Genomic DNA, 17,802 nt, shown 5'->3' with positions numbered 1-17,802 from the left:
CCACTTAGGTGAGGCACTCAAATCTGTAGAGACAAAAAGTAGAATGGCAGTCTCCAGGGGCTGGGAGGAGAGAGATAGGACAGTTACTGTTTAGTGGGTACAGAGTTTCTCTTTTGCGAGAGGAAGAGAGTTCTGGAGACTGGTTGCACAGCAATGTAAATAGAATTTGACACTATTGAACTCTACCCTTAAAAATGGTTAAGGTGGTAAATTTTATGTTGTGCATTTCTTAGTGTAATAAAAAATTTAAGTAAAACGAAATTTGTGTTTCTTTAAATAAAACCTACTATGAACTAAAAGATGGAAAAGATGGGCACCTCATGTACTGTGAGTATAAGTGGACATTGGCACAGTTTGTTTGCATAACAATGTGGCATAGGTATGAAGAATTTTTATATGTAAATACCGTCTGACCCAGTCATTCTACTTTTAGAAATATCTTAAGGGAAACAATCTCAAATGCAGGCTAACTCATATGCTAGAAGAGTGTTTTTGCACTACTTTCATAAAGAACTAGAAACAAGCGAAGATCCAAAGGTGGGAGTAGGATAGCAGAGAGGACCCGGCATCTTCAGAGGGCTCACATTTGACCCCACAATTTGTTTCCTCTCCCCAAGGGTACAGACTGGTGAGCTGAAGGGGAAACTCTGAGATCCCACTGCTGACACCATGACCTCAGAAGCTGATGAGATCTGCCCAGGTAGTCAACTTCCTTCTCTCTGGCTGATTCCTGCTTATGACGTAGAATTGAAGGAGGTGCCTCCAGGATGGGTTAAACCACACAGTAATCAGGAACATTGAAGGAGGTTGATGAGTGTCCTTGAGCCCCCAAGACGCACCAAGGGGAGTCCCCTCAACCAGGAGTCTATGTGGGGGACCTCGTTACTGGCTCTCTCCCCAGGGTGTTCACTGTCTTCCTTTCTCTGCCACACATCCAATGAGTCCAAAGAGGCCAGGACAGCCCATGGGAGGTGGGACTTTTTGCCCCTGAACCTGGAACCTGCTAGTTGCAGGTGGAAACTTTCCCCTCCATAGAATCTCAACACCCCCCCCCCCCGCCCCGCATCCCTGCTGTGTTGGGGCCCTGACCTGGGTTCCCAATTATAAACACATGCTTACCAGATGTGATTATCTCAGGCAGGAACTTTTTCTCTTGATCTCAGATACACAGCCGCGAGGCCTGCATTATTATTTTCCCCACCTATCCACATCCCAATCAAGAAATACACAGATACCGTGCCCTGGGTTCCCTCCATGTAAATCCTGGTTTCCTTTCTCCCTCAGTGGATGAAACAAGAAAAGGAAAAAATGCCCCTCCACCCACCCAAATGAACACTGCGTTGCCTAGGCAACCAAATCACCCTCACAGGAGAGGAAAATACTTGTTCATGTTGCAGCATAAGGGAGGAGCTCCTGAGCAGGCTCCAGGGTCTCCCCTGGGGTCAGAGGTCCCCAAGGGAGCTGTGGCCCCTGAAACTAGCCTGTAGCAGGGAGAGCTGATACTGATGGATCACAGGATTAGAGCTGAGGCTCCAACCCCCAACCACCTGAAGACACCCCTCCACTGCCCACCTTGGAGCACCTGTAAGAAGCAGGAGGAGGGAGAAACCAAGATGGCGGCATAGGTAAACACCGGAGTTTGCTGCCTCGCACAACCACTTCAAAAACACAACTAAAAGACAGAATGGACATCATCCAGAACCACAGGAAGGCTGGCTGAGTGGAAATTCTACAACTAGGAGGAAAGAGAAAAGCATACCGAGACTCAGAGGAGGTGCGGTGCAGAAATAAAATACTAAGGTACAGAGGCACACATGGAGCGGGCTGGCGGCTAAGGGTGCAGCTGTTTTTTCAATCTGGAGGGAGTCTCAGGCTCTGAGCTCCAGTTCCGGGTGAGTCTCTGGGGACCCAGACTAATACGTGAGAAGCGGGACTGTCTGGCATCGGTCGGAACTCAAGGGCAGCTTTCTCTCAGAGGTGCTTGCAGCGATTGCCGGGACACTGAGAAAGCCAGGCCTCTGAAGGCAGCCATAACTGCTAGCCCAGCCCTGTTGATCCTGTGGGACCCGCCCCACCCAAGCCCTGTATGGAGGCTTTTGCTGGATAGCCTCAGGCAGAGGCTAGATTAGTACCTGCCTAGAGATCCAGGAGCCAGTGTGCCCAGTGTTCAGAGTGGGACCATCCAGTTTGCAGCTCCTCGGATCCATAAAGGACACTCTCAGGGGGCAGACTCAGTGAACACCAAAGCCCCACTGAAGCAAGTCTTGCCCTGGAGGGGTGTCTCCAGCACAGAAGATCTCCCACCGCAGACACAGCTGATTCTCATAGCCAATTGGCCTAGAGGTAAATCCCTCCCAGTGTTACCTACAACAATCAGGGCTTAACTACAACAAGACTGTGCACAAAGACCACAAGGGGGGTGCACCAAGAGTGTTCTCCTCAGGTAATTGGGGAGGCAGAGCCACTGGGCCCTATAGGACATCTAGTACAGAAAGCCACTCTATCAACACAGGAAAGCAGCCAAAATGCGGAGACAAAGAAACAGGACACAAATGACAGAAATGGAGGAAAGCAAACTACTGGATATAGAGTTCAAAACCACACTTTTAAGGTTTTTCAAGAACTTTCTAGAAACCGCCGACAAATTTAGTAAGACCCTCAAAAAGATGGGTGAGACTGCCAATAAATGCAGTGAGATCCTAAAAAAATCTAGTGAGACCCTCGAGGTTATAATAAAGGACCAACTAGAAATTAAGCATATACCGACTGAAATGGAGGATATTATACAGACTCCCAACAGCAGACCAGAGGAGAGCAAGAATCAAGTCAACGATTTGAAATACGAAGAAGCAAAAAACACCCAACTGGAAAAGCAAAATGAAAAAAGAATCCAAAAATACGAAGATAGTGTAAGGAGCCTCTGAGACAGCTTCAAGCGTACCAACATCTGAATTATAGGGGCGCCGGAAGAAGAGAGAGAGCAAGATATTGAAAACATATTTGAAGAAATAATGACAGAAAACTTCCCCTTCCTGCTGAGAGAAATAGACTTACAAGTCCAGGAAGCGCAGAGAACCCCAAACAAAAGGAATCCAAAGAGGACCACACCAAGACACATCATCATTAAAATGCCAAGAGCAAAAGACAAAGAGAGACTCTTAAAAGCAGCAAGAGAAAGAAACTCAGTTACCTACAAGGGAGTACCCATACGACTGTCAGCTGATTTCTCAACAGAAACTTTGCAGGCCAGAAGGGAGTGGCAAGAAATATTCAAAGTGATGAATGCCAAGAACCTACAACCAAGATTACTTTATCCAGCAAAGCTACCATTCAGAATTGAAGATCAGATAAAGAGCTTCACAGATAAGGAAAAGCTAAAGGAGTTCATCACCACCAAACCAGTATTATATGAAATGCTGAAAGGTATCCTTTAAGAAGAGGAAGAAGAAGAAAAAGGTAAAGATACAAATTATGAACAACAAATATGCATCTATCAACAAGTGAATCTAAGAATCAAGTGAATAAATAATCTGATGAACAGAATGAACTGGTGATTATAATAGAATCAGGGGCATAGAAAGGGAATGGACTGACTATTCTTGGGGGGGAAAAGGGGTGTGGGGGATGTGGGAAGAGGCTGGACAAAAATCGTACACCTATGGATGAGGACAGTGTGTGTGTGTGTGTGTGGGGGGGGGGTAAGGGCAGAGGGTGGGGTGGGAACTGGGTGGAGGGGAGTTATGTGGGGGGGGGGGGGAAGGAACAACTGTAATAATCTGAACAATAAAGATTTAATTAAAAAAAAAAGAAGCAGGAGGAATCCTCTTTGCCTGGTAGTTTTACTCCATCAATGGTGTATGATCTGAAACATTACTTTTAAATTTTAAAAAGTCCCAGAGGTAAACTATAGGGTAGAACGTAGAAATCACATGAATTTTTGAAACATAAGGAGGCTTCAACCTCATGTAAGGAAATGCCTGATGGGTGACCTTGGATGCCACCTGTGAGCTTTCTGCTTCTTGGCTTTGGGCATTCACTTGTCCTGAGTTTCACTTTCTTTTTCTGTAAAATAAGAATTATGTCCCAGAAAACCAAGATGGCGGCATAGGTAAACACCGGAGATTGCTGCCTTGCACAACCACTTCAAGAATACAACTAAAAGACGGAATGGACATCATCCAAAACCACAGGAAGGCTGGCTGAGTGGAAATCCTACAACTAGAAGGAAAGAGAAAAGCATACCGAGACTCAGAGGAGGTGCAGTGTGGAAGTACAGAGGTACGGAGGCACAAGCGAAGAGGGCTTGTGGCTGAGGACACGGTTGTCTTTTTCAATCTGGAGGGAGTCTCAAGCTCTGAGCTCCAGTTATGGGCGAGTCTCTGGGGACCCAGACTCATACGAGAGAAACTGGACTGTCTGGCATCGGTGGGAACTCGAGGGCGGCTTTCTCTCAGAGGTGCTTGCAGCGATTGCCCGAACACTGAGAAGCGGGACCTCTGAGGGCAGCCATAGCTGCTTGCTCTGCCCTGTTGATCCCCTGAGACCATGCCCCGCCCAAGCAGCAAGCCACACATGGAGGCTTTTGCATATGAAAGGCCTGGCCCTTTGCAATCTGAAAATTACCTAACAAATTGCAGCTGGCCCAAGGCCCCAGGCAACTTGCATTGCTTCACACCTGGCTCCTGCTGGATAGCCTCAGGCAGAGACTATATTAGCACCTCCCTAGAGATCCAGGAGCCAGTGTGCCCAGTGTTCAGTGTGGGACCATCCAGTTTGCAGCTCCTCGGATCCATAAAGGACACTCTCAGGAGGCAGAATCAGTGAGCACCAAAGCCCCACTGAAGCAAGTCTTGCCCCGGAGGGGTGTCTCCAGCACAGAAGATCTCCCACCGCAGACACAGCTGATTCTCACAGCCAATTGGTCTGTAGGTAAATCCCTCCCAGTGTTACCTACAACAATCAAGGCTTAACTACAACAAGACTGTGCACAAAGACCACAAGGGGGGTGCACCAAGAGTGTCCACCACAGGTAATTGGGGAGGCTGAGCCACTGGGCCCTATAGGACATCTAGCACAGAAAGCCACTCTATCAACACAGGAAAGCAGCCAAAATGTGGAGACAAAGAAACAGGACACAAATGACAGAAATGGAGGAAAGCAAACTACTGGATATAGAGTTCAAAACCACATTTTTAAGGTTTTTCAAGAACTTTCTAGAAACCGCCGACAAATTTAGTAAGACCCTCAAAAAGACAGGAGAGATCACCGGTAAATGTAGTGAGATATTCAAGAAATCTAGTGAGACCATCTAGGGTATGAAAAAGGACCAACTAGAAATTAAGCATACACTGACTGAAATAAAGGATATTATGCAGAGTTCCAACAGCAGACTAGAGGATCGCAAGAATCAAGCCAAAGATTTGAAATACGAAGAAGCAAAAAACACCCAACCGGAAAAGCAAAAAGAAAAAAGAATCCAAAAATATGAAGATAGTGTAAGGAGCCTCTGGGACAGCTTCAAGCGCACCAACATCAGAATTATAGGGGTGCCAGAAGAAGAGAGAGAGCAAGATATTGAAAACATATTTGAAGAAATAATGACAGAAAACTTCCCCTATCTGGTGAAAGAAATAGACTTACAAATCCAGGAAGCGCAGAGAACCCCAAACAAGAGGAACCCAAAGAGGACCACACCAAGACACATCATCATTAAAATGCCAAGAGCAAAAGACAAAGAGAGACTCTTAAAAGCAGCAAGAGAAAGAAACTCAGTTACCTACAAGGGAGTACCCATACGACTGTCAGCTGATTTCTCAACAGAAACTTTGCAGGCCAGAAGGGAGTGGCAAGAAATATTCAAAGTGATGAATGCCAAGAACCTACAACCAAGATTACTTTATCCAGCAAAGCTACCATTCAGAATTGAAGATCAGATAAAGAGCTTCACAGATAAGGAAAAGCTAAAGGAGTTCATCACCACCAAACCAGTATTATATGAAATGCTGAAAGGTATCCTTTAAGAAGAGGAAGAAGAAGAAAAAGGTAAAGATACAAATTATGAACAACAAATACACATCTATCAACAAGTGAATCTAAGAATCAAGTGAATAAATAATCTGATGAACAGAATGTACTGGTGATTATAATAGAATCAGGGGCATAGAAAGGGAGTGGACTGACTATTCTTGGGGGGGAAAAGGGGTTGGGGGATTCGGGAAGAGACTGGACAAAAATCGTGCACCTATGGATGAGGACAGTGGGGGGGGGGGTGATGGCAAAGGTTGGATTGGGAACCAGGTGGAGGGGAGCTATGGGGGGGAAAAAGAGAAACAAGTGTAATAATCTGAACAATAAAGATTTAATTATTTAAAAAAAAAGAAAAGAAAAGAATTATGTCCCTTGTGCAGATATGGCAGGAAACATTTAAATCTTATCTCTGCACCGGCAAAACATACATGAGTCCCCAGTCCCTCATCTGCACTTCCATAGTTTCCAAATCCCTGGGAGTCACACATTATTATACTTAATTTTTAAAAAAGGTTTTGATTTTTAGAGGGAGAGAGACAAGAGTGGGGGAGGGAGAGATGTGTTGTCTCTCCCTCACTCATAAGGACACCAGTCAGAAGGGATTAGGGTCCTACACCTATGGCCTCATTTAACCTTAACAATATACAGTCACATGGGACCTGGCCAGGTTCGCTCAGTGGTGGAGCATCCACCCATGAACCGAGAGGTCACAGGTTCGCTTCCTGGTCAGGGCACAGGTCCAGGCTGTGGGCTCCATGTCCAGCAGGGGGCCTGCAGGAAGCAGTCAATAGATGATTCTCTCTCATTGATGTTTCTATCTCTCTATCCTTCTCCTTTCCTCAATAAAATAATTTAAAAAAAAATTTATAAATACAGGCACCTGAAGGGGGTTGGGGGGGCGGGGACCAGAGCTTCAACCTATAAAGTTTGGGGAACACACAGCACCAGGTGATTCCATCAAAAGTACCTCAGATTTTAGAAAATTGCCACAGGTGACAGCTGCTCTGGAAGATGAACATTTAACCTCCTTGTTTATACTCAGTGCCATTTATGTTTTACCAGGATTTCTTCCAACCTCATTGTTTTTTCCTTTCCATCTAGAGGGCAAAGACTTTGTTGATGCCATTGAGTATTTAATGGACCCAAAAGACAAAGAGAAACTGCATTGCCTGCTCAGTGATGAATCCTGGGAGAGATTTGTGGCTGCGGCCAATGTGTCCAGGTAACCTCCGGGGATGCCTGTATTGTCACCCATCCCCCCTGCATCTAGATCCCTCTGGCAGGCTCACTCCTCCAGGCAGGGTCCTGTGCTTGGGGTTGAACAAGTTCCTTCTCAACAGTCCATGAGGAACATTTCCTTCATATCAGTCCTTGCAGAGAAGGGCCCCAGGTTGAGAAGAGATGAGGCCTGCAGGGGTTAGGTTATGTGACCTTGGGCAGGTTACTTAACCACTCTCTGTCTTATTCATCTGTTCAATTTTATTGTGAAGAGAATAAGATCATGCGTGAAAACTGTTTAGCCTAATGCAGGCGTGGGCAACCCCTGGCACGTGTGCCAAACATGGCACGCCAGTAAATTTGCTGGCACGCGAAACCCTCTCTTATAATCTTCCATTTACAATTGTGAATCTTTGTTCTCAGTGATGAATTTTGTTAAGTCTCGTAATAGGAGTAGCCTGATGGATGAAAGTAGTAGCTCGTGCATATCTCTGAAGGTCACGAAATATAAACCTGATGTAAAATCTCTGTCATCAGTGATTCAGCAGCAAAAGTCCCACTGATAATATCAAACGGAGTCATGAAGTTTTCTGTCGGACTATCAGTGTACATGTATACATTAAAAAATAAATGTATTTTTCATCATCATATACTGTGTTTTTGTCCCTCCAATGAATTTTATTATTTCTTCAAGGTTCTTCACATACGTACACCTTAAGAGATATCAAGGTAGGCATAACATGTTCTCAAAAAATTAGGGTTGGAACACAGAAGAATTTTGAGTCAGATATTTTGCTGGTTTTGGCACGCACTCACAAAAAGTTTGCCCACCCCTGGCCTAATGACTGACACATAGTAGGTGGGCAGTTCACATGAACTTTTTTTTTTTTTAATATATTTTTATTAGCCAAAACCGGTTTGGCTCAGTGGATAGAGTATCGGACTGCGGACTGAAAGGTCCCAGGTTCGATTCCGGTCAAGGACATATACCTGGGTTGCGGGCACATCCCCAGTGGGAGATGTGCAGGAGGCAGCTGATCGATGTTTCTCTCTCATCGATGTTTCTGGCTCTCTCTCTCCCTTCCTCTCTGTAAAAAATCAATAAAATATATTTTTATTGATTTCAGAGAGGAAGGGAGAGGGAGAGAGAGAGAGATAGAAACATCAATGATGAGAGAAAATCATTGATCAGCTGCCTCCTGGAGGCCCCCTACTGGGGATCAAGCCTACAACCCTGGCATGTGCCCTTGACTGGAATCGAACCTGGGAACTTTCAGTCCTCAGGCCGACGCTCTATCCACTGAGCCAAACCAGTTAGGGCTGTTCACATGAACTTTTTTAAAAAAATGCTGGGAATAGACAGGGCCCAAGCGTCTTCTTGCTGGACGTGAGAACCACACAGGACTTCCTGTGGAACAAGCCAGAAAATTCCTGGCACAGTTTGTGTCCCTGGGATTTTGGCTAGAGAGCCTGCTCTCCCTAAGAAAGGGATTGTACAGATTCTGCAGGGTCCTGCTGGCCTGGAAGGCGGAGAGCTGGAGTGAAGCTGCACTGTGTTGGGTGGAATCCTGAGTGTATTTCTGCCCGGCTCTGGGGCTCTGGGGCTCTGGGCTTATGTCATCTCCCTCTTCAATGGAATAGCAAGTCCGTCTGATAGGACTATGGTGAAGGCCTTGGGGTGAACTTCAGGGTCAAAGCCGAGGAAATAAGTGCAGTCATCCTGTCCAGAGGCCCAGAGAGGCCTGGAGCAGGGGCAGAGCCCAGGGTCTGGATGGAGCAAGGGTGGTCCAGGTGGGAGGATGGTAGGAAGGCTTGGCAGCGAGGCTGGACTAGAGTGAGGCAGCTGAGGCACCTGGCACAGGACTGAGGAGGCCAGGGCCCTAGTGGAGGGCTGTGCAGGGGGTCAGGAGAGGTGGGGGCACATTTCTTTCTTCCCTGATTTGATCCCCTCTCTGCTGGGGGTAGAGGGCCCTGGGTGATTATGTCCTCCAACCCTGTCTGTGAGCTGGAGGGCCCCTGACCTCCCTGTGGGACCCTCTTCTTTTCTCCATGGAGTAACCCTGACCAGAGGGAGGCAGTGAGGCTTAGTAACCGCTTCCAGGCAGAATGGGGGCTGCCAATGTGGTGTAATCTGAGGGCTTCTGGGTCGACGCACATGTTCCCACCATAGAGGACAGGGTTTCCTGCACCAGCTCATCCAGTCGGGGTCTCAGCCTTAGAGATTCATACACCTGCCTTGGTTAATCCCCTGTCCTTCATGATTGCAGGGATGAGACAGATGCACTCTATGCAGACTTGCACCAGCTGGAAGCACTCATGGCCGAGGAGGACGAAGACATGCCCTCAGCAGAGCAGCTGCATGGGCAGAGCTTTATGAAGCAGTTTCCTCAGGTGAAACAGGACCTTGAGGAACGCATACGAAAGCTCTACGCACTTGCTGATGAGCTTGACGAGGTGCACAGGGACTGCACCATCACCCAAGTGGCAGCCTCTTCCGCAGGCACTGTGTCTGGCATCCTGACCATTGTTGGCCTGTCTCTGGCACCTTTCACAGCAGGGGTTAGTCTGGTGCTTTCGGCAACTGGGGTGGGACTGGGGGCAGCAGCTGCTGTAACCGGTGTGACTGCCAGCATCGTGGAAGCCTCAAAGGATGCGTCAACTAAAGCCGAAGCCAGCCGTCTATTGTCAACCGGCAGTGACACAGAGAAGCTGGTCGGGGAGGTTCTAAGTCGCAGCACACCCAAAATTGTTTCCTTAGCAAGTAGGTGCATCCAATCCCTGCAAGTCATTGTGAAGAATGCCCGTGCCTTCAAGCTGGCCAAAGCCAATCCTCGCTTAGCAGTCAAGGCCATGCGCTTCTTGCGCACGGGGGCAGTCTCAGCCCGAAGCGGCAAGCAGGTGCAGAAAGCTTTTGGAGGCACTGCTCTGGCCATGAGCAAAGGAACCAGGGTCTTTGGTGCAGCCACGGCAGGTATATTCCTTATTTTGGATGTAGTGGATCTGGTGAAAGAGTCAGTGCACTTACATGAGGGCGCAAAGGCTGAGTCGGCGGAAGAGTTGAGGCAGCAGGCCCAGGAGTTGGAGAGGAGGTTGGAAGAACTCACCCGCATTCACGAAAGTCTACAGGAGGGCCTGACTCCGTGATCCCCAGACAGTGCAGGGAGCAGGGTGTGTGGGAGACAAAGGCGTGGACTTACCTTGTTAGAGGGGAAAAGCCAGCGAGATAAAATGGATGGACCTGCATGTTAAGGTGTTGAGCACAGCGAAGGAGGGGTTCCTGCAGATGGCAGGTGGGTCAAAGAGAAGGAAGGAACCTGGAGCCTGGAATCAGGGAAGAGAGGGGAAAAGAGGGGGGTGGGGGGGGCGGAAGACTTTATTTTGACTAAAAAGACATTGGGGTCATGAATAAAGAAAGAGAAGTGGAGGAATAAGCACCGAGAAGGCCTGAACTACTAAAAAGTTGACAATGGGAGAAGGAGAAAGAGTTTGAGTTGCTGGGATATGGGAGTTACAGTGGCTCCTGGACTGGCCCTCCCCGGGTTCCCCGTCCCAGCAGGAACCCCGTCTCTCCCTGGTCCTGGTCTCTAGCCCTGCTTTCCAGTTCCAGCTCGCCTTTGTCTTCCAGCGGTACATCTTAGGTAGGCAGTGATTTTTTTTTTCTAAACTACTATCTATAGTTTAATGAAAAATAGTAATGATTGTGTAACCAAAAACTAAAAGTATAATCACAGGTGTTTTAACAATTCCCTGATTAGTACCCAGTCCACAGAGCAACATGCCCATATGAATAGATCAAGTACATTGGCCTTGAAACACTATGGGTGGCCTAGGAGTGGTCCAGGCAATTATTCAAGAGACACAAGGACGGTCACATCTACCCAAGCAAAAGAAGAGATTACAGACATTTTCTTATGTCTCACATAGAAATTCACATGCTATTGAAGAGACAGTAGTTAGTGATTTATACTTCATTAAGAAAATAAATTCTAAAAGATAATGACTTGTTTATTATTCATTTTCTATACCTGCATAGGCACAAGCTAAAGGCATTGAAGTTCTCGCTATTAGAAATAAAAACCAATTACTATATGGTAATTCACGCTTCCTCTTACTTTCTCTCTCAGCCCCTACCAAAACCTTGCATTGTCAATGCAGTAAGAATGATGGAACACATTTTCAATTAGGGAGCTCAAGGCATAAGTCTAGAAACACACTATTAAATGTTTGGTGTTGGGGCTACATCAGGAAACAAAGATAAAGAAACCTTCATGGACCTTACAATCTCAGATTTGTGTTGAAATAGGTACAATTATGGCTTTTAGAGTTATGAATGAAGCTGCTCAAATACATATTCATAATAAAGTATGTTCTTAAAGAACCGAATTAGTAGTCAGGGGATTTGCATGTTCTTTTTTTTAAATTTAAATTCTTTATTGTTCAATGTATTACATAAGTCTCCTTCTTCCCCCTTGACCTCTCCCCACCTGCCCCCACCTCCTGGCAGTGACATTAAAAAAATTTTTTTCAAATCTTTCAATTACAGTTGACATACAATATTATATTAGTTTTGGGTGTACAATATAGTGATTAGAAAGTGATCAATCATTAAGTCTAGCAGACATATGGCATCATTCCTAGTTGGTACAATGTTATCCACTATAGGCAGTGACGTCTTTTTGTAAAATATATATTTTAATTGATTTCAGAGAGGAAGGGAGACTAATAGAGAGATAGAAACATCAATGATGAGAGAGAATCATTGATTGGCTGCCTCCTGCACGTCCCCTACTTGAGGGGGATCCTGCCTGAAACCCGAGCATGTGCCCTTGGCCGGAATTGAACCCAGGACCCTTTAGTCCTCAGGCTGACACTCTATCCATTGAACCAAATCAGCTGGGCGGCTGTGACTTCTTGATGATGATGACAATGGGGGCGCCGATGGTGGTGGTGATGACAGCGGAGTGGGTAGAACATTTGATTAGTGACTCGCAGCAGGTCAAGGGGATCTACCAATCAGGCTTGAGACACAGCCTCTCCATCAGTGGGGGAGGTGGTGTGGACACGATGATACTCTAGACCCTCTGTTTCTCCCCACCTTGTGTTCTGTCGACTTTGGTTCAATAAGGTGGACTGGTACACTGAGCCTTTATGGTGTGGATTACTGGGCTCATCTGGGCTCTGGGTACCTGGCTTCCTTTCCCCATGAGCCTGTCCTCCAGGAACTCAGGAGCAAATCTTCCATTGCTCCTCCTGCTCGCTCACTGGGCTCCCACTCTCCCATCCAGTCAAGTCCCTGAGACCTCGGTGCCCCATAAGCTCCCCTGGGACACTCGGGGGAAGCTTCTGCACAGGTGGCTTGCGCTGAACACAGGTGGCTTCCTCGCCCAGCAGCTGGGGCCCAGGACCCACTGTAGGACATGAGGCTGATTAAGATCAGAAGGGCCTGTTTGCAGGGGTGAGAGAGGGTCATCGATAAACAGAGAGACAGGGAGACAGGGAGACAGCAAGCATTTCTCCCAGCTACCCTCACATTTTCCCTCCTGCAAGAGATTCTAGACCAGTGGTTCTCAACCTTCCTAATACCGCGACCCTTTAATACAGTTCCTCATGTTGTGGTGACCCCCAACCATAAAATTATTTTCGTTCCGACTTCATAACTGTAATTTTGCTGCTGTTATGAATCGTAATGTAAATATCTGATATGCAGGATGTGTTTTTGAACGACCCCTGTGAAAGGGTCCTTTGACCCCCAAAGGTTGAGAACCACTGTTCTAGATGGTCTTTCTGTGTTTACCCTTGTGGCACTGCTCGTGCCCCCGCCCCTTGTCCACACGGAGCCAGAACAGCCTTTAGGAAACAGATCTTATCAAGCACCTGCTTCCAGCTCTTCAAGGGCTTCCCATCACTCTGCACAAAATCCTGAGGCCTCCACCAGCCCGAAGTAAAATGTTGGAGCCTGGGGTCCTCCGAGGGCCGAGCTGAGACAAGGCTCACTGAGGGTTGATTTGGAAAGTGATTCCCCGAAGCTGGACTGAGGGACACTGCCCACCGGTGTCCCAAGTAAATCCCGAAAAAAGATCTGGGGTGTTATCTAAGGTGTCCCTTGAGCTAAGCCTAACAGTGCAAGTATTGGGACTTTTAAGTAGTTACTAGTGAAGAGACTGCAGGACCGAGGGTAGGCTTAGGACCAAAAAGGCCAAAAACCTTAGTTTGAGTTTCAAGCATACACATAGTAATTTAATTAAGTGCTGGAGGAATTACACCACATAGAAACATGCAATTGCAAATCACACAGCATTTTATTACTCACAAAAGTTTCTGATGCTGCGGGAACAGGCTTAATGGGGTCCCGGTGGTGGTGTCTTCTGGTGTTCGGCAATTGGGCTGATCCGGTCCGATCCAGTCCGGTCCGGTCCGGATGCAGGGGGCTGGCATTCCTCACCTGAGCGCTCAGTCGCATCTCAATTACGTCAATGCACACATGTTGATCTTAACAGGGCGAGGGGCTACATGTGACTCTCAATCAGGGTGTGCACTCGAGGGTGCATATCACTCACGCATATGGCTATCCTAGCAAGTCACTCTAAGTCACTAATCAAAGTTCAAGTCCTTATCTGTGGGATACACACGTTTAGGGCAGTGGGGTATGTGTCCTTAATAGCATGCTTTAAGTTTCAGGAAAGTTAACTCAAACATTTTAAAACCTTTTTAACATTCATATATATATTACTACAACAACCGGAGAGCACTCATGGGCTTTGCCCTCCGTGGCCACGGCGAGGACCGGACCCGCACGGACAAGGACGCCGGCTCCGCGATAGGAGCCAGGTGAGTCACCAAGGAAAACAGCACAGGGGAGAAGGTCCTTTCCGGCCTCTCAGGTCAGCACGACCTTGACCTCCCTGACCTCAGTGGGGCAAGCTGGGGACACACCGAGGCTTCCTCACTAGGCCAGTGTCCGACACCCTGTGGAGAGCACAGGACGTGTGAGCAGCCTGTGGGGCGAGGTGCCAGCTCTCAGGAGGCACATGAGGAATGTGCTTGCTCTTTGGAAAGGCTTTGACCCATGGGAATCGATTCTTCTGGATCCTCCATCACTTCCTGCCGGCCCAGCATTAAGGAGGGAGCTCTTATATCGGGGGCTTGGCTTAGTGTGAGGAGTCAAGGAAGGCTTCCCTGATGAGGGGGCACCAAGGGTTGAAGAGGATGGGGAGGAGAGTGGGGGTGAGAGTATTTGGGGCAGAGGACCTGCGCCTGCAGGGGCTCTGGCTGGGAGGGGGGCCACTCTGAAAGGACCCTGATGGAACTGCAGTGTGGCCACTCAGCTTCCCTGCCAGGACTCCTGTGAGAAAGGGGCTGTGGTCGGAAAGCTGGGCATTGGAGCACTGGACGCTGCCAGCAGCCTCTGCAGGGACAGGAAGTGGTGTGGTCGGCACAGACACCACTGCTGCTGGAGCTATGTGTCTGCAGCCCTGGGACCTGGAGGACAATGGACAGAGCTGCTGCTTTTGAGGTCAGCAGTAACAGGAGACCCTAGAGCCAGAGGTGGGGGTGGGGGTGGGGGGGGCGGTGGTGGCTGCACCAGGAAAGGGCCAGGGTGAGAGCACAGCTCACGCTGCCTGGGGCCCCTGAAACTGTGAGAAGAATCCTGTAGGTCCTGGAAACCAGCAGAGCAGGAAGGGTGGAGCCAGAGAAATACTTTGGCCCATCAGCTGGAGGCCAGGGCAGCAGGTCACATTCATGGTCACCATCCATGCTGAGAGCAGGGACTCTCGCCTCCTGGCAGCGCTGGCTGTTGGCCTCCAGAGCACAGTGGCCAGGATCAGTTGGGTCGGGTCCAGATGAGCAGGGGGCAGAGGGCTCCTCCAGCCTCGGCCCTGCACACTGACTCAGATCTCACGCCATGCAGGCCCCTCTGTGTCCTCCTGGTCCCCTCTGCCTCCTGCCCCTCCTGTTGTCTACCCCATCCTCTGGGCTGGGCAGTGGTTCTCAAAAGCATTGTGGTAGGCACTGTGGCTGTTGGTCACATTTTTCTGGTCCTTCCCTCCCCCTTCTAGACACATGGTAGGATTAAATTCCTGTCCTTCTAGTTGGGTGGGATGTGTAACCAGAGCTCTGACCACTGTCTTCTTTTGTTGTTGTTTATTTGTTTTAAATATATTTTTATTGATTTCAGAGAGAAAGAGAGAAGGAGTGAGAGATAGGAACATCAATGACGAGAGAGAATCATAGATGGGCTACCTCCTGCGCGCCCCCTACTGGGAATAGAGCTAGCAACCTGGGCATGTGCCCTGACCAGGAATTGAACCATTACATCCTAGTTCATAGGTCAATGCTCAACCACTGAGCCACGCCAGCCGCTGACCACTGACTTTTGAATGGAAATAATATGTGTCAATTCTAAGCCACAGCATCTAATGTTGATAGAAGACCCCTTTCCTCTGCCGGCAATGTTCCAGAGACTGGCTGCTCCAATGTCCTGGCTCTGGGAGGTAGGACTACAGGAGCCGACTGCATGGTGATCAGGGGGTACCTTTGTGGCTCATGTGGAGAGTGTTTGTTACTGCAGCTAAACCTAGACTATCCTGGCTGACACATTCAAAACCCCTGGAAACATGGTACTATTTGTAGAGCACTGTGAAATGTGTATATCTTTAACTTCTCATATAAGCTGGAATAATTACTAACAATAATAACTTATTGAGTGCTTAATATGCGTCAGGCATTATACGAGGTTCTTTGCAAAGGTTTTCTTATTAATCCCCACCACAGCCCTGTGTATTTGGTAACACAGAACTGTGTAGTATAATTAGTCTCATCAATAGAGATGAAGGTGTGGTATCGCAAATCAGCAAGCTAGATACCAGATGCCTTAACAAGCCAATTAATTAGGAGTCTTTTAGTGCACGCAAGTTCAGAGCAGATTACCTCTGTCAAATTCTGAACAAACACAGGAAGGAGTATTTCCTTTTTATATCCTTCTAGTTCTTTGTGTAAGTTATTCTCCTAGACAGCTTGTAACCTTGAGTACATATCATATCTAGCAAACACCTGTCATATCTATACAGACAACTTGTAACCTTGAGTATCATATCATATCTATACAGACACCTGTAACCTTGAGTATCATATCTATACAGGCACATGGCATCAATATCAGCCTATCAGTTCCTTATGTTAGATGACTAGCTTGCAAGGTCAGACAATTAAGTTTATCTTTTCTATTCAAGCCAAAAACAAAGTTATTTTACAGTCTAAAAATAACAGAGGGAATAAACAGCAAAGAATTTCAAAACAGCAGAGAATTCTAAAACAGTAGTTTCAAACAGCAATAGTAATCCAAAAGAGGGATTACTATTATGCTTCAAAGGGACTGACACTAAGGGAGACTGAAGGTCAACACCGGAGCTAGTAAGTGGTAGAATTGAGATTAAAATACAGGGTCATTTGAGCCCCAATCTTCAATCTTTCCACCACTAAACTAGGCAGAGGAAGGAAAAATAACCATGCAAACTAAAAAGAAATGATCTTGTAATAGGAAATTAACATCTGCCTTTTCTTTTCTTTTTTTTTAAAATAAGTCTTTATTGTTCAGATTATTACAGTTGTTCCACTTTTTTCTCCCCATAGCTCCCCTACACCTGGTTCCCACCCCACTCCATCCCCTTACCCCCCCCCACCTCATTGTCCTCATCCATAGGTGTTCAATTTTTGACCAGTCTCTTCCCGCACCCCCCCACATCCCTTTCCCCCCTGAGAATTATCAGTCCACTTTCCTTTCTATGCCCCTGATTGTATTATATTCACCAGTTTATTCTGTTCATCATATTTTTTATTCACTTGATTTTTAGATTCATTTGTTGATAGATATGTATTTGTTGTCATTTTGTTGTTCATAATTTTTATCTTTACCTTTTTCTTCTTCTTCCTCTTCTTAAAGAATACCCTTCAGCATTTCATATAATACTGGTTGGTGGTGAAGAACTCCTTTAGCTTGTGCTTATCTGTGAAGCTCTTTATTTGACCTTCAATTCTACATGATAGCTTTGCTGGGTAGAGTAATCTTGGTTGTAGGTTCTTGCTATTCATCACTTTGAATATTCCTTGCCACTCCCTTCTGGCCTGCATAGTTTCTGTTGAGAAATCAGCTGACAGTCGTATGGGTATTCCCTTATAGGTAACTAACTGTTTTCTCTCACTGCTTTTAATATTCTCTCTTTGTCTTTTGCCCTTGGCACTTTAATTATGATGTGTCATGGTGTGGTCCTCTTTGGATTCCTTTTGTTTGGGGTTCTCTGTGCTTCTGGACTTGTAAGTCTATTTCTCTCAGCAGGTAGGGGAAGTTTTCTGTCATTATTTCTTCAAATAGGTTTTCAATATCTTGCTCTCTCTCTTCTTCTGGCACCCCACTATTTCAGATGTTGGTATTCCTGAAGTTGCTCCACAGGCTCATTACACTATCTTCATATTTTTGGATTCTTTTTTCTTTACTGGTTGTTTGGTTTTTGCTTCTTTATACTTCAAATCTTTGACTTGATTCTTGGGATCCTCTAGTCT

General features: G+C 46.8%; 2 protein-coding genes across 2 annotated transcripts in view; both read left to right on the top strand.

Annotated features, from left to right (window-relative positions):
- Nucleotides 1–669: 669 nt before the first annotated feature.
- Nucleotides 670–17,802, top strand: part of LOC308512803 (apolipoprotein L2-like) — a gene marked incomplete at both ends in the record, with an annotated part of 31,910 nt that continues 14,777 nt past the window's right edge. Inside the window, one exon of the mRNA XM_081082468.1 lies at nucleotides 670–700. Coding sequence (XP_080938594.1) covers nucleotides 670–700 — 31 coding nt within the window. The remainder of the gene's footprint in view (nucleotides 701–17,802) is intronic.
- On the top strand, nucleotides 2,667–10,389 carry LOC308512581 (apolipoprotein L2-like; the record flags this gene model as incomplete). The annotated part of the gene is made up of 3 exons (XM_081082230.1): nucleotides 2,667–2,670; nucleotides 7,090–7,249; nucleotides 9,513–10,389. The coding sequence occupies 3 exons, from the start codon at nucleotides 2,667–2,669 to the stop codon at nucleotides 10,387–10,389; spliced, it is 1,041 nt and encodes a 346-aa protein (XP_080938356.1).

This window comes from Myotis nattereri (assembly GCF_964212035.1).
Source record: "Myotis nattereri genome assembly, chromosome: 2".
Taxonomy (NCBI): domain Eukaryota; kingdom Metazoa; phylum Chordata; class Mammalia; order Chiroptera; family Vespertilionidae; genus Myotis; species Myotis nattereri.
This window is presented reverse-complemented; position numbering and strand designations above follow the sequence as displayed.